At 41.8% G+C, this 14,276-nt stretch overlaps 1 protein-coding gene across 2 annotated transcripts in view; it reads right to left on the minus strand.

Annotated features, from left to right (window-relative positions):
• CHTF18 (chromosome transmission fidelity factor 18) overlaps nt 1-14,276 on the minus strand; it is a 53,937-nt gene that overhangs the window by 9,757 nt on the left and 29,904 nt on the right. For both annotated transcript variants that reach the window (XM_072601002.1, XM_072601008.1), the window contains exon 18: nt 7,772-7,902. In XM_072601002.1, coding sequence (XP_072457103.1) covers nt 7,772-7,902 — 131 coding nt within the window. The remainder of the gene's footprint in view (nt 1-7,771; nt 7,903-14,276) is intronic.

The following is a 14,276-nucleotide window of genomic DNA, read 5'->3' on the forward strand; positions in this document are numbered from 1 at the left end:
ACAGTAGGCAGCCCAGTCCTTTTCTTTTCCTTCTTCTGGGGTCTTCATAGGCAGCTAAACTAGACTAACTGTCCCCTGAATTCAACACTGCATCTCTAGTCATTTGAACAAGCCAACCTCTCCCCATCTCCATATTTTTCTGCTTTTGGCTTGGCTCACATGCCACTTCCTCTGTGAATTCATAAGCATTGGGTGAGTAGCTAACTACTTTATGCCAGGCACCATGTTAGCTGCTAGTGATGCAAATATATAAAGAATGAAGCAACTTTTACTCTCAAGGGCTCATTCTCTCCCTCCTCAAACCACCTTGTATTTACCTATTTGCACGTGCATCTAGAAGCAGAAGGGAAGCTTCCGGAGGTCATGGCCCATTTAACTTTTTTCTTTGTTCCTGGCACAGAGTAGAACATTACTGAACTGAAGTTCCTTCTTCCTGTGCCTCACTAAGGCATGGTGATGATTCTAGGTTCTTGAAAGCTATGCTAGGAGAATGATTGTTCTGGTGGGTGCTACCTAGCTAGAGAGGCTCAGTGTATCATGGTACGGCATGGAGGTTTAATGTTGGAGCATCAGGCTAGCTGAATTTAGAAAGGCTCATCTCTAAGATAAGCTCAAATTTCCAGAAGATTGATGCCATGGGGTCCTTCTGGCTTCAGACCCACCATATTTAAGGCATGGGAGGGTTGTGATATGCATCAGTGGAAGGAGAAAGGACTCACAATAATGAAGTGAGAATGATTTTGAAAGTAAGTCTGTTTCCCAACTAAAGAAGAGTTTTGAAAAATTAACTTCATTTTGTTTTAAGCCCCAGAGTGAAACTTCTTTCTGTACTTGGGGGCAGACTTCAATGGCTGCCTTTGCAAATGAGCTGTTTTAAAAATATGCATATCAGCACACACAACCGCATACATGCAGCCTAAATAATATATCGTGGTGCCTCTGCAATTGAAAAATAGATCCCTTGCAAACATTCCCAGAAACAGCTTCAAGGCTGCAGTGAATCAGATGTAAGAGAGCCAGAATCAGACCCAGAAGGAGTTAAGGTGCCAACCCTCAGGCTTCTCCTGAGAACATCCTGGGCAGCCTTGAGGAGAGACACCAAAGTTAGGCTGGAAGCCACAGCCACAGTGGTTGTACCTTCTGTGTCAACATACTTTAGAAACAGCTCAGCTCTGCCAGCATTTATAGATACCATACACCCAGTAAGAGGGAAGGTACAGACAAGGTGGGTAGGTAGATGAAGGTCTAGAGGTAAAAGGCAGAGGAGGGAGGACGTAGAGGTGTCTCCTAAGAAGAAATGGGGTGGGATGGCCAAGGGAAGGAAGGAATGAAGGAAGAAAGGAGGAAAAAAGGAAAGGAGAGGGGGAAGAGAAAAAGAGAAGGAGAGAAGGAAAAAGGGAAGGAAAAGAAAAAGGGAAAAAAGGAAAGGAGGACAAAAAAGAGGGGAAAAAAGGAAGGAGGGGGACAGAAAAATGGACAAAAAATAGGGGAAAGAGAAGGGAAGATGGAAAAGGAGGACCTTTAGCATCTAACTTACTACTCGTGACGGTGGGTAATCAGTCAACAGCTATGGAGGAAAACATCTGGAGATAGGCAGGGGGTGGTTTCTAAATTACTGAACCATACAGACATATTTTTGGATCCTTCCCCCCTCCACTTCAACATGAATAAGTAAGAGTCAACTCTATAGTGAAACCTTATTAGCAAGGACTGACTGGGGCAGAGGGAGTTTGAATTGGGTACCAGTCAGAATTAACTCTTGGCTTCACTATGTGCAGTAATACAAACTGTTGGCTCACAGGGCAGTCAGAGATCCTGCCAGACTTGCTTTGATAAATAAAGCTCATCTGTGATGAACACAGCACTGGCATACAAAGGTATTTGAAAAGTTTGCTCCCCAAAGTCTTTAAAACAGGCCTCTGCAATTCTATTTGTTCTGTTAACCTGCCCTGCATGCCCTTCTTTCAGAGACATGATTGCAAAGATACAATTCAGTTCTGCTCTGCCTGAATGAGCACCCATTCCCAATGAATGTGGTCTGAAGTAACACGGCCCAATTGTATAACCACTTTGAAATTTCATGTAGCAGCCCATCTAGTCCTGACAACCAGGCACTGCTTTCAAGGAGAAGGAACTGAAACAGGGTCAGTCACTCACATGGCTGTGGTCTGGGGCACCTTCTACCCCAGGCTGCTGGAGCATCCTCCAGATGGACCCGTGTGACTGGATGGACGTCCTGGTCACTCACCCTTCCTCCCTTACTGGCCCGTGCCTAGAGGGGACAGAACACCCTCTACTCCCTGGCAAATCCCAGGGCTCCAGTGGGGAGTTCCTCCGTGACATTCTGGGCTGTCTCCACAACTACAGCTGAGTGATGCTGCAGGATGGCAGGAAGGTAGATAAAGAGGTAGATCAGCCCCAGAAGCATCAGGGCAATAGCCAGGGGCATCCCCCAGTCAGTGATGAACAGAGTTTCGTGGCACCGGGCCTGGAACATTTGGGGTAGAATGTCGGCAGCTGCCCAGTCAGTGTCCAGAGAAATGAGCAGCGATGCCCCTAGTATCAACTCCCCGAATTCTGCACATGGCTCTTGGACACCCCCAATATCCCTTCACTTGGAAGAGAAAACCATGACTATTTCCTAAAGCTCTGCTCTCTCTACTTCAAAAGCACATTCTGGCCAGCTCCACAGATACCTGCCTAGACTGGAGATGGGTAGTTGAAGCTCTGAGGTCCTTTGCCCCTGACTGAGCTTGAATGGGGGACTTTTAGGATGGCAGGTTCCAAGAGTTCAATGACAGTCTAAGCCACCCCCACTACCCACTCCAAACCGGAAAGCTCCAAGCTCTAAGAGCCAATCACCTTTCTGGTGGGAACCATCACTAAACCCTTTGGTGGAATCCGGGATAGGGGGATTTGGAAGAAGAGTTCATTCCTAAAGCATAGCCTGGAAAAGTCATTTTCGAGGTCACTATGTCCTGTCCATACCAACATCAGAACAGGATGCTTTTCTAATGGCTGTCTTCTTTCCCTTGCCTGTCCAAAAGAAAAGCTTCGCTTCCCCAAAGGCTATAACTGTCACTGTTTTCCCAAGTCTTGAGAATTTTAAGAAAGAAGACTGTGATGTGGTTGAAAAAATGCCAGACGTGGAGTCAGGAGAACCAGATTCAAATCCTGGTCCTGACATTTGTTATAGGGCTTCAGGAAATGGAAGGGTTAGACTACATGGACTTTAAAGGTCTCTCTCAATGTTAAGATTCTGTAATCTAAGTGCAGGATCTATTATCCAAGATGTGAGAGTGTTTCCCTCCAGGGAGTTCTAACCCAGGTATCACCCCTTGTTTACCCTTAGCACAACCCCTGCCCTCTGTCTTTGCAGAACCAAAAGGTTCAAAGTCTGATGAGGTTTTAGGGATACATAATACAGGGGGAAAAATACTGTTTAGAGAGTTAAGAGTCCTAAGTTCTAGTCCTGATTCTGCCATCACCTCAAATATATGCCAGTAGGGAAGACTTTTCACTCTTCTGAATCTCAGTTTCCCCCTTTACAAAATCAGAGAGTTGGACTACACGATCTCTGATATTCCTTCCAGCTCTGAGAATATGTGTTTTTAGGGATGTCGAGAGGTAGGGAAGATGAGAATTTCAGTAGCTGGGAAGGAAAGAGAAAGAGAATGAAGAGGGAAGAGATAGAAGAAAGAGGAGGAAAGGAAGTCGTAGTGGGGAAAAAGGAAGAAAATAAGGAGGAAATGGGATCCTTTCTTCATAGGAAATAGAGAAGCAAGATAGATGGAGGGAGCCCTTGGAATTAAAGATCGAGTACAGGAATAAGGAGATTAGCTCAAGGGGAAAAGTCATGAGGCAATGAGATGTGTTTAAACCCCACGTGAATGAAGATAAATGGGATGCTGGGGCTTAGTTGGCCATCTGCTCCCCACCCATGGAGTGCCAGGAGTCCTTGACTGTCTGACCTGACAAGAGGACATGGCAGAAAAGCTTATTATTATATGAGCCTTGCTCAGCAATGAGTGAGAAAGGCCCACGGATACCTGGCATGGCCAAATCTCTCTTCCATTAGCATCCTGAGCCTTCTGGGCATGAGAAGAAGAGACCCCAGTTAGCTCCCACTTCAGCACAAAGACCATTTTAAGGATAGAGTGAAAAGAGAAGGAACTAGATAAATGCTTTTGAATCCTAAGCAGAATGCCGGCAATAATGCCAACAAGAGACTTGGACTTCTGAAAACAATTTTTTTAAAATAACTTGCAAAAGATCTATGTTCTTGAGGATTGGTTTCTGGGAAGTTCTCAATGGGATAATTTATAGGCACAATGAAAGTTTCTCACATGACTTCTCAGAGGGCCAGGAACCAAACCCCAAAAGACTGTTAAAAGTTAGAACAGAGAGGCAGTGTTGCCAAGTGGATAGAAAACTGGCCTCAGAGTCAAAAAGATCTGGGTCTTCAAGTCCCACCCCTGCCATATACTGGCAGAGTCTGGCTGTGGGGTAAGCCATTTAACCACTTAGTACCCCAGGTCCCTCTAGAAGACTTTACATTATAAAGAAGGTAATAGTTTGAATTGGCAGAGAAAGCTCCTCACTGGGAGCTCCCTACACTAATGAAATCATAGGTTCACTCAAACACAGCTCCTGACCCCCAACCTCTACCATAGAATATTAGTGAAAAAGAAAAACTACATTCAGTCTTTTCCTTTTTTTGAGGTAACTGGGGTTAAGTGACTTTACCCAGAGTCACACAATCAGTAAACATCTGAGGCTGGATTTGAACTCAGGTCTTCCTGACTCCAGATCCAGTGCTTTACCCTCCATTCATTCTTCAAAGAACAACATGGAGGTCAGGTAGAGGATGTAACTTGTCCAAGGTCAGATGGAATTAAAAGGCAGAGTTGGGCCATGAGCCCGGGCGTCTCAGTCCAGGGCTCTTTCTACAACATAACACTCTCTCCTGTCTCCAACCACATCTTCCTTAATGCTTAATTTTCCTGATTGCTTTAAATACAGTCTGAACCTCCTTTTCATATCCTATGTGATCAGAGACCACACACATCTTCCCTCTTCACCCAGACTCACGGCCCATTTTCTTTTGGCTGTGCCTAACTCCAAGATGGGGACAGCTAGGCAAGGTGCTCATCTTCCTGAGCTCAAATCTGGCCTCAGGCACTTACTAGTTGTGTGACCCTGGGCAAGTCACTTCATCCTGTTTGCCTCAGTTTCCTCATATGTAAAATGATCCGAAGAAGAAAATGGCAAACCCTCCAAGAAAAACTTCAAATAGGGTCACGAAGGGTCAAACACAACTGAAAATGACTCAAAAGCTCAATATGGCCTGAATATTCCAGGGTCCATACTAACACTGTCCTGGAGTCAAAAGTTAGAGGAAATGCAGTAGAAAGAGCTCTAGGCTGGGAGTCGGCAGTTTTGGGTTCTAGTCCCAGCCCTACCTGTACCTGAGGTATGACCTTGGTCAAGTCATTTTCTTTTCTCAGGGCCCTCTTCTATAAACTGAGGGGGGAGAGGGGTTTGGACCAAGTAATTTTTAAGGTATCTCCCAACTATGACATTGTATTTTTTTAAATTTCCTTGCAGCACTTTGTATTTTTCCTTACACAACGATGTGCTGGGCATTACCATCCTCAACACTCAGGATTACTTACAAACTTTTGGTATTCTATTGTCATACGAGAACATTAAGACAAAGTACAAAAATTCTGGGGCAACTACGTGGTGTAGGGGATAGAGAGCCTGGCCTGGAGTCAGGAAGCCTCATCTTCCTGAGTTCCATCCTGGCCTCAGACACTTCCTAGCTGTGTGACCCTAGGCAAGTCACTTCATCCTGTTTGCCTCAGTTTCCTGATCTGTAGAAAGAATTAGAAAAGGAAATGGCAAGCCACTCCAGTATCTTTGCCAGGAAAACCCTAAATGAGTCTATGAAGAGTATGACATCAGTGAATAACAATAAAAAACATTTTACATAAATTAGATTTAAAAAATCTTATGTAAATGAATAGATTTATAGATTGTAAATGCAAACTTTTTTGCAACTCAAGGTTGAGTAACTTAGTTCAATAACACTGGGGGGAAAACAGTGGGTTAAAAAAACAAACCAAAAAAAAAAAAAAAACCAACTGGTTCCTAAGGCTTGGATTCAATAAATCTTCTTTCTAGAATGATGGCAAGATGTAACACCCATTTAATAAAATCTTTCTTGCCAGCCTTAGGAGAGAAATTCTAGTAGTCAGTTATTTTAGATGCTGGAAATGACCTTTAGATACCCTGTATAGATCTGATGCTTCATACAACTAAACTATACAGCTGATGAGACTGTCAACCGTTCATGTACTGTACTGCCATATTTTCAAGTCAACAGAAGTTTGCTCTTAGCCTTACCTGCCACATGAAGTGACCTGCATCAGGGTTTAGATCAAAGATCATATACAAGGAATGATAAAATGTAGACCAAAGGAACAACCATTAACTTGCATATGAGGTCAAATCAGTAATAGTTCAACAAGTTTCTTTTCAAAGACTTATTTTAGTTTCATGAGCCCAATGTGAGATGTATGTTTACCAGGGCAAATTTATATTTTGTGAACACTCTTGAAGCAAATGCTATACATAAAAGTCTTTCTGCCTGAATCCCACCATGCCAACCTGACATCTTGGGCATCCTACTATGGACAGGAACCCAGCCTGGGGAGCATTATCCCCAGCTAATCCTGCTTTGCACATACTACCAGGGCCTTTGTCGATGACAAGAGCAGAAATGTCTTCTTCCATTTTTGTTTAAACTGAGGCTGCACACTTCCCTAGTCAGAATTAGGCAAGGAGCGGGGAGAAGAAAGGGAGGCAAAAAGGTGGGAATGTTCAAGGTAGTCTACAATTACTGCTGGCTATCACTGAGTGAGACCCCAGCTGTGACATTTTATAGTTTCTAAGGTTCTCTCAAGAGGGCTGGATATCTGGGAGATGGTGAGAAATATTGGCATTTCACTTATAAATCATCATGTTAGAAAGCCCCCAGAATTTCAGTCAATGATCCCAAGACAGAAGAAAGAAAAAATGACCTTCTCCATCTTTGGAAAAATAAAGAGGTTCATAGAGATCTCTGAACTTAAGAGCCAAAAGGCTTGGTTTTTTGACCTGATTGACATTTATTGTGTGACACTGGGAAAGTTATTCCAGGCAGTCAGTCGATTAATAGGTATTTATTAAGCACCTACGTGCCAGGCAGTGTACTAAGTACTATTAAGCTATTCTACATCTGACTTGCAGTTTGCTCAGCTACAAACTGTAGACAATAATGCTGACTATCTTACCTTGCCAGGTTCTCGGGAGGGAAAAACTTTGTAAAGTGTGAATCTAAAGGGAGACTTCTTCTTTATTCTTTGTAGCAATGGGAGGTGGAATGTATAGAGACACATTGTGAAATACTGGTGAAGAAACTACACATATATATATAAATCCAAAATATATATATACATTTATTTTTAAAACTTAAAGAAGATCTGAGTACAAGTGTGCCTTGGCACACAACGTACAGCCCTAGTCACTTATTGTCTTGGGGCTCCAGGTCATTTTCTAAGACAATAAGATACAGGGAAGTTGCTGATCTGCCTTAGTGGAAAGCTTCCACAATGAGAGTTTACCTCCTCTGACGAAATCACAGGTCTAGAACCCACCCTTGTTACACACCCAAAATGCAAGAGAGGTGTGTGCTATTGGCATCATCATTAATATTACTGAGACTTACGGATCCAGTTTATATGTATACATCCCATCAGGTGTCCGCTCCTGGTGGTATGTGAGATTATAGGCCAGCATGATATTAATGAGGTTGGCCAACTGCTGCTTCTCTCTGTTGCTGTATAACTGGGTGCTCACCTGGAAAGAAACATTTAAGAGGGAGAGGGTCTTAGTCACTGGGGAAAGCCTCCAGGGACCCAGGGAGATCACCACCTAAGAAGCCTCCATGTTGACAAAAAACCCAACCACCACATAATACAAATACATCCCAAATTGTAAACCACTGGCACACAAACAGAAAGTTGGCTTGGCCTGCACACCAGGATCAAACCTGTTGCTAGAGGCCAGGAGATCAAGAAGTGTTCCCTTGGTTACTGCTACATTCCCTTCTTGACATGTTTCACATTCCCCCAAAGAAACAACATTCTAACATGGCGGCTCACAAAGGCTTTCATGAAAGGCAGCATGGTGCAGAAGGAGAATGGATGGGGAGAAGACATGGACTCAAATTCCATGTTCAGCTAATTATTAGCTTTGAAACCTTGGGCGAGTTACTATCCCCCTTTCTGAGTCCCAATATTACCTGCCTCCCAGGACTGGTATGAGGAATACACTACAGAAATGTGGTTTATTATCATTATAATGTGGCTGACCATATACAACCATCCTTATCTCAAAACTTCAAAGGTTACCATAGATCATAGATCTAGATAGAAAAGGAAACAAGAGTCCTAGAGAAATGAAGTGATTGCCCATGGTCATACAGCTATAAGAGTCAGCTGCCTACCCAGCCTAGAGATTTAACATTTCTATAGAGGCTGAAGAAATGTGAGAAAAGATAGGGTCATGGAATCTTAATGCTAAAAGAGACTTCAAGTGATTGAGGCTTCACTTGGTCTAATGATACGGAACTTACTACCTTCCAAGGCAGTCCACTCTATTCTGAGATAACTCTTAATTGTTAGAACTGAATGCTGCCTTTCTGCAACCTCTGCTCTTAGTAGTCTTAGTCTTTAATTCTGCCTGCCAGGGACAAATAAGACAAAGTAAATTCATCTTCCACGTGAAATCGTTGGCTCTTTGGAGACAGCCATTGTACCCATTCTCCAAAGACTTCTCTTCTCCATGGTAAAAATCCCCCATTACTTAAACTGATCCTCTTCTAGCACAGTTTCCAGATCAATCATCAATGACATTGTCCTCCGGTAGATGAGCTCCAACTGGTCAATGTCTTTCCAAAATATGTGATAATCAGAAATAAACACAATACTACTCGATAGCACAACCATCACCTTCCTTGTTGTAGAATTAGTTCAAACAGATCTATGGTCTTACCATTTCCTCCACTGGAGCAGATGGTGACCTATCCATGCCATCTCCTCCTATGTGATCCTTCCTTGCCCATGATCTTCTATCAATTTTCCAGAGGCCCCACTCAGTGTACTAGAGTCCTTCCTCTAGGGTCCTTCTCCATTTTAGGGGCATGAGAGGAGCCTCTTGGTTATCTCTCTGTTATCCTTTCCTTGCTCTTACTACGTGACCAGCCCACCTCCTTTTCTAATGATATATTTCTTCAATATTTCTAATATATCAGCACTTGAGTGTAGGTCGTATTAGAAATACGCTGTCACTTGCTTAAGCTTCCTATGCATTCTCTCTCAACACCCTTTAGGCTACCTGCACCTCTCATTCCTTGATGAACGTGTAAATAAAAGATTCATAACCATATGTATCACTGAGAGAGTAATTGTATTGGGGAAAAAAAGGGTCACTGAAGAGGGGAACAGCTTGGTACAATTAAAAATATTGCAAAGTTTCTTAAATGCAATCCAGTCTCATTTTCTTATTTAATCATGGACACAACTTACTGGATCTTTAGTGCCTGTTTGAAATATATTTACTGATGCAATAATTCAATGGAGCAGTCATTTCATTGAATGATATAGATAGTCTGGCCAACAGACATTTTCCTTTGTTTTTTGCAAATGGATTATTAAGCAATTTTCTTTTGAAATAATTGTGAATCTCCTTGACAAGGTCCTATAACATCCTGGGAGCTTGATGCAATTAGTGCATCCACCTCAAACAAAAACATTTGGGAGCTCCTCATCATCTGATGACCTCTTTGTTCTATACCTTTCCTGATGTTACCAATTAAAGGGCCATCGAATAAAGTGATCTGTCTAGTTGCATTTACCAAAGAATCTTTTACAACCTTAATATTCATAGGTTGTAGAATAGCATTTTAGGCTATGGGTCTTTTTTGCCCACCCATTCAAATGATTTGTTGCCCCTCCTTCCATAATCAACGAACATAATGGAATCTTGTGTTCTGTACTTTTCAGTCAGCTGTGTGACTGTAAAGATGTGATCTGATGGGCAGAAAAACTTGGACAAAAAGAGCAGCTTCATTTTCATCTTTGCATCCCCAGCATCAAGCAGTGACTGACACAATGATTCCCAAATGATTAGTAATTAATTGGAAAACTGTTTGCAAAAGCTTGCCTGTTTCCTCCTATTTCCACTGAGGATGACTTTGCTAGGTAGTTACATAGATCTTGAATGAAGATGAGAAAGCAAGCACATGGGTGAGCAGTTACGGATGATTTCTTAGTTGTCGTTTGGGGAATTAACATGAAGATTTTTTTCTCCCTAATCGTTTATTATCTTTCCCTCTTCCTGAGCTATCCTGTAAATTAATCTTTCAATGCTTTCAAGATTCTGCGGTCTCCAGGACAGACTTCCTCAAGGTGAATTTGGTCTGGTCCAACCATCCTTCCCAGTTACATCTTCCTAAGTGCTATTTCTACTTCTTTGGATACATCAGGGACTGAGGTGCTAGGGTCCAAATGCTGTGGTTCCTCTTGCTGATGATGAAAATAGATCGCCATAGAAACAGTGACAAATTTGTTCCACTTTCTATTTGTTTTCTTGTCAGTTTCATCTGTGAATGCTCTTGGGAGGATATGGCTCATTTGGGTCTCATGCCAAGCTCTCTGTAGACTTTGCTTTTTTTGTTGTAAAAGCAGACATTGTTCAGAATATTCCATTATCTTCCTTTTCCACAGTGTTTTATAAATGAGTTTGTATTTCTAAATCAGTGATGCCCTTGACTGTCATTTTTCTGTACATGCCAAGGAGGTGAAATATTTGGTGGCTTAAGTAAGTTACTAGACTCTTTTGAACTTGACATTGCTATAACTGCTTTATATTAAACTTTAGAAGGAAATGGTGGGTAATCTAGGTAGACAGATATCTTTGCCATTTCTGAATTTCCTGGGGCAGCTAGATAGCACAGTGGATAGAGCACCAGGCATGGAGTCAGGAAGACTCATCTTCCTGAGTTCCAATCCAGTCTCAAAGACTTACTAGTTGTGTAACCCTGAGCAAATTACTCAACCCCGTATGCCTCAATTTCCTCATCTGTAAAATGAACTGGAGAAGGAAATGGCAAACCACTCAGTATCTTTGCCAAGAAAACCCCAAATGGGGTCACAAAGAGTCAGACATGACTGAAACAACTGAACGACAACAATTTTCTTCATTGGTGACTCATCTGAATAAGCCAGGTAGAAGATGTTGCGATTACTCACAGTGATCTCCCCTTATCTTTAGCCTTTCTCCTAGTTTGCTGTTGATTTTGGCTTTTGCTTTAATTAGCAAATAGCTTGACTACATCTAGAAGCGTACTCCAACTTATCATGTCACAGTTGCTTCTTGTTTATTAAGTTATAATCAATTTCATTCAAGGTAGTAGAAAAAACACCAGCTTTGGAGTCAGAGAACCTGGGTTCAATTCTTACCTCTGATGCTTACCACCTGCATGACCTTGGGTGTACCAATTTTTTCCCTTGGGCCTCAGTTTCCTTATCTGTAAAATGAAGGGGTCGGACTAGATGGTTTCTGAGGTCCCTTTCAGCTCTGGATCTATGATCCTATGCTAATTTTTCACCATACTATTCAGTGTTCTCCATGTCGAATGCTTTCCAACTCTCTTCTAAAAGGGTTGACATTCCAAAAGTGTGGGGTTCCTGAATAATCTGCAAGCTTTCTCTTTTGTTTCTTAAACTTGAGTCATATTTTCCAAAGTATTTCTCACCCTTCTTCTCAGTGCTCGCCTTGGCACTCAAGTCACCCTTGCATCAAAGTATGTCTGGCTTAGCTGAAGGGATCCTCTTAGAGTCTTCATAGAATTTTCACCATTTTCATTCTCTGCAACACTTCAAGGCTGTAGTTCTTTTCATGGTAGTCTTTTTACTTACACCACTCACAAACATGGCAAGACGAGATCATGTCCCATGAAATGATATTTCTTGATGTCTTTGGGGTACCCAATGAAACCAACTCTGCCAGTTCCTTTGTCTGCCTCTCTAAGAGGGCTACTCTTCCTTTTAGCTAAAATTTCCTTTTGTCTTCTGTTTTTTTTAAACAATCTCATCAAAATACTGATATTTATATGGTTTAATCTTTTTATTGGTTTAGGTTGTTGAGTATTAATAAGTATCTCACATTCAGAGTAGTTAATAATAATAGCTAGCATTTATGCAGTATTTTAAGGTTGGCAAAATGCTTTACTATTATATTTATATTACAAAATGCTTTATTATGACAACTCATTTCAACCTCATAACAACCTTGTGAGTTAGGTGCTATTATTATGGTCTCCATTTTACAGATGAGGAAAGTGACTGAGGTTGAGACATTAAATGACTTGCTGGGTGATAGTTAAGTGCCCAAGGCAGGGTTTGAACTTGGCTCTTCCTGATTCCAAGTCCAGCATTCTATCAACTGCACCACTGAGCTGTCACTTAATGGTTATGGATGCTCTAAAAAATGGATTCTAATCACCCTCTGGCCCCTTGTCTGTCACCCTGTCACCAACAACATGGATGCAAAAGAGGAACTACATAAGACCAAAGGCCATTTTTAAGTTTTCTTTGTTCAAAGGCTGCTACAACCAAAATATTCATCAATCAGAGATCAATTTACTGAAGTACTTCTCTGTTCTTAACTAGGTTTGCTCTTGGATTCAATCTTCACTGGGATCATATCAGAGGTCTTTCCATCATGGTACAACCTACACAGTATTGCTGAACACAGTAAGTGCTTAATAAATGCTCACTGAGTTGTTAACTTGACAGAGCTTGTGCTCTGCTAGTGTAGACTTTGAGAACCAAACATCACCTCTGTACCATGATGAAGCAACACAGGACTTTATGAACCTCACTGTGGTCAGAAGGAAGAAACAAGAGAAAAACAAATTTTTGGGAAAATGGAAACATAAGCAATACTTTTCAGACTAGTAGTCTTTATAGATGTAAAGTCACTTTTTTAGCTTGGGAACATTAACATAACCATGTTTGGTACTGGGATTGAATTCAGGTCAACAAACATTCATTCACTAAGCACCTATTATGTGAAGGAAAGTGCTACAAAGAAAAAAATAAAACTATCCCTGCCTTCAAGGAGTTGACATTCTCCTGGGGCAACACATAAAGACTCTGAAAAAGTTTTTTTTTCCTAAAAAGATTCCCTGCCCCTCGCCCCTCTCCCCCCAATATTTCTTACTTTTGGGCCTTCACATCAGTTTCTTCCTCTTTAAAGTGAGCTGGTTTGGACAATGATAAATGGTGTCAAACTCAAATGGAAATGGATCCCTGGAGGCCACATATTGATTTAGAAAACCACAAAGTAACATGATCTATATTGTACTGTATTTCTATTTATTTTGTTAAACATTTCCCAATTACATTTTAATCTGGTTCCGCCACACTAAGGAAATCTCCTGTGAGTTTGACACCTCTGACCAGATGATTCTAATAACCCCTTCTGGCTCTGAGATGTTATGGTTCTAAAACTCTAGGATTAACATGGACAGATGCGGAGAGGGGCAGAATGTGGTGGAAGACCTTGTAATTCTTAAGTCTCAAGCTTCTGAGAGGTGTTTATGGTCTTAAAGGAGGTACAATCAATAATGGAGTGTTCATGGTTCTCCTTATCTTTTCTGTTCCCCTCTTGCTCTATACCATCCCAGTCTTAAGGGGAAAATGAGAGTCCCTGTTCTTGGAGGAGCCCTCTGACTGATGGAAGAAACATGAATTATACTATACTGGGTTACAGTTTATCCTTGATTCTCGGAAGAGGACCATGACATCAGGAAGATAATGCCATGACTTGCAAGTGAACTGGATTTAAGTGAGGGAGGGCTATGTAAAGTCACCAGCCTCATTTTCTCTTCCAGAGCCATCTGAGTCCAGTGGCCAGATACAGATCAGGATGACTGGAGATGGCCCCTACATTACACTCTGATGTAATGAGGAAGATGGTCTCTATGCCCCAATTCTGAAGAAGCGAACCCTGATTCTCTGCCCTTCCCAATGCCTGGGGATTCAGAATGTACCTACCACTACCTGTCATGTTAATTAAGGTTAAAGATCTTCCCTAGTCATTAAAAGGTCTCACCTGAAGTTCATTAAGGGAAGCTTTTGTTAATTTCAACAAGGCAATGGGTT

This window comes from Notamacropus eugenii, chromosome 1, assembly GCF_028372415.1.
Source record: "Notamacropus eugenii isolate mMacEug1 chromosome 1, mMacEug1.pri_v2, whole genome shotgun sequence".
In the NCBI taxonomy this organism is placed as follows: domain Eukaryota; kingdom Metazoa; phylum Chordata; class Mammalia; order Diprotodontia; family Macropodidae; genus Notamacropus; species Notamacropus eugenii.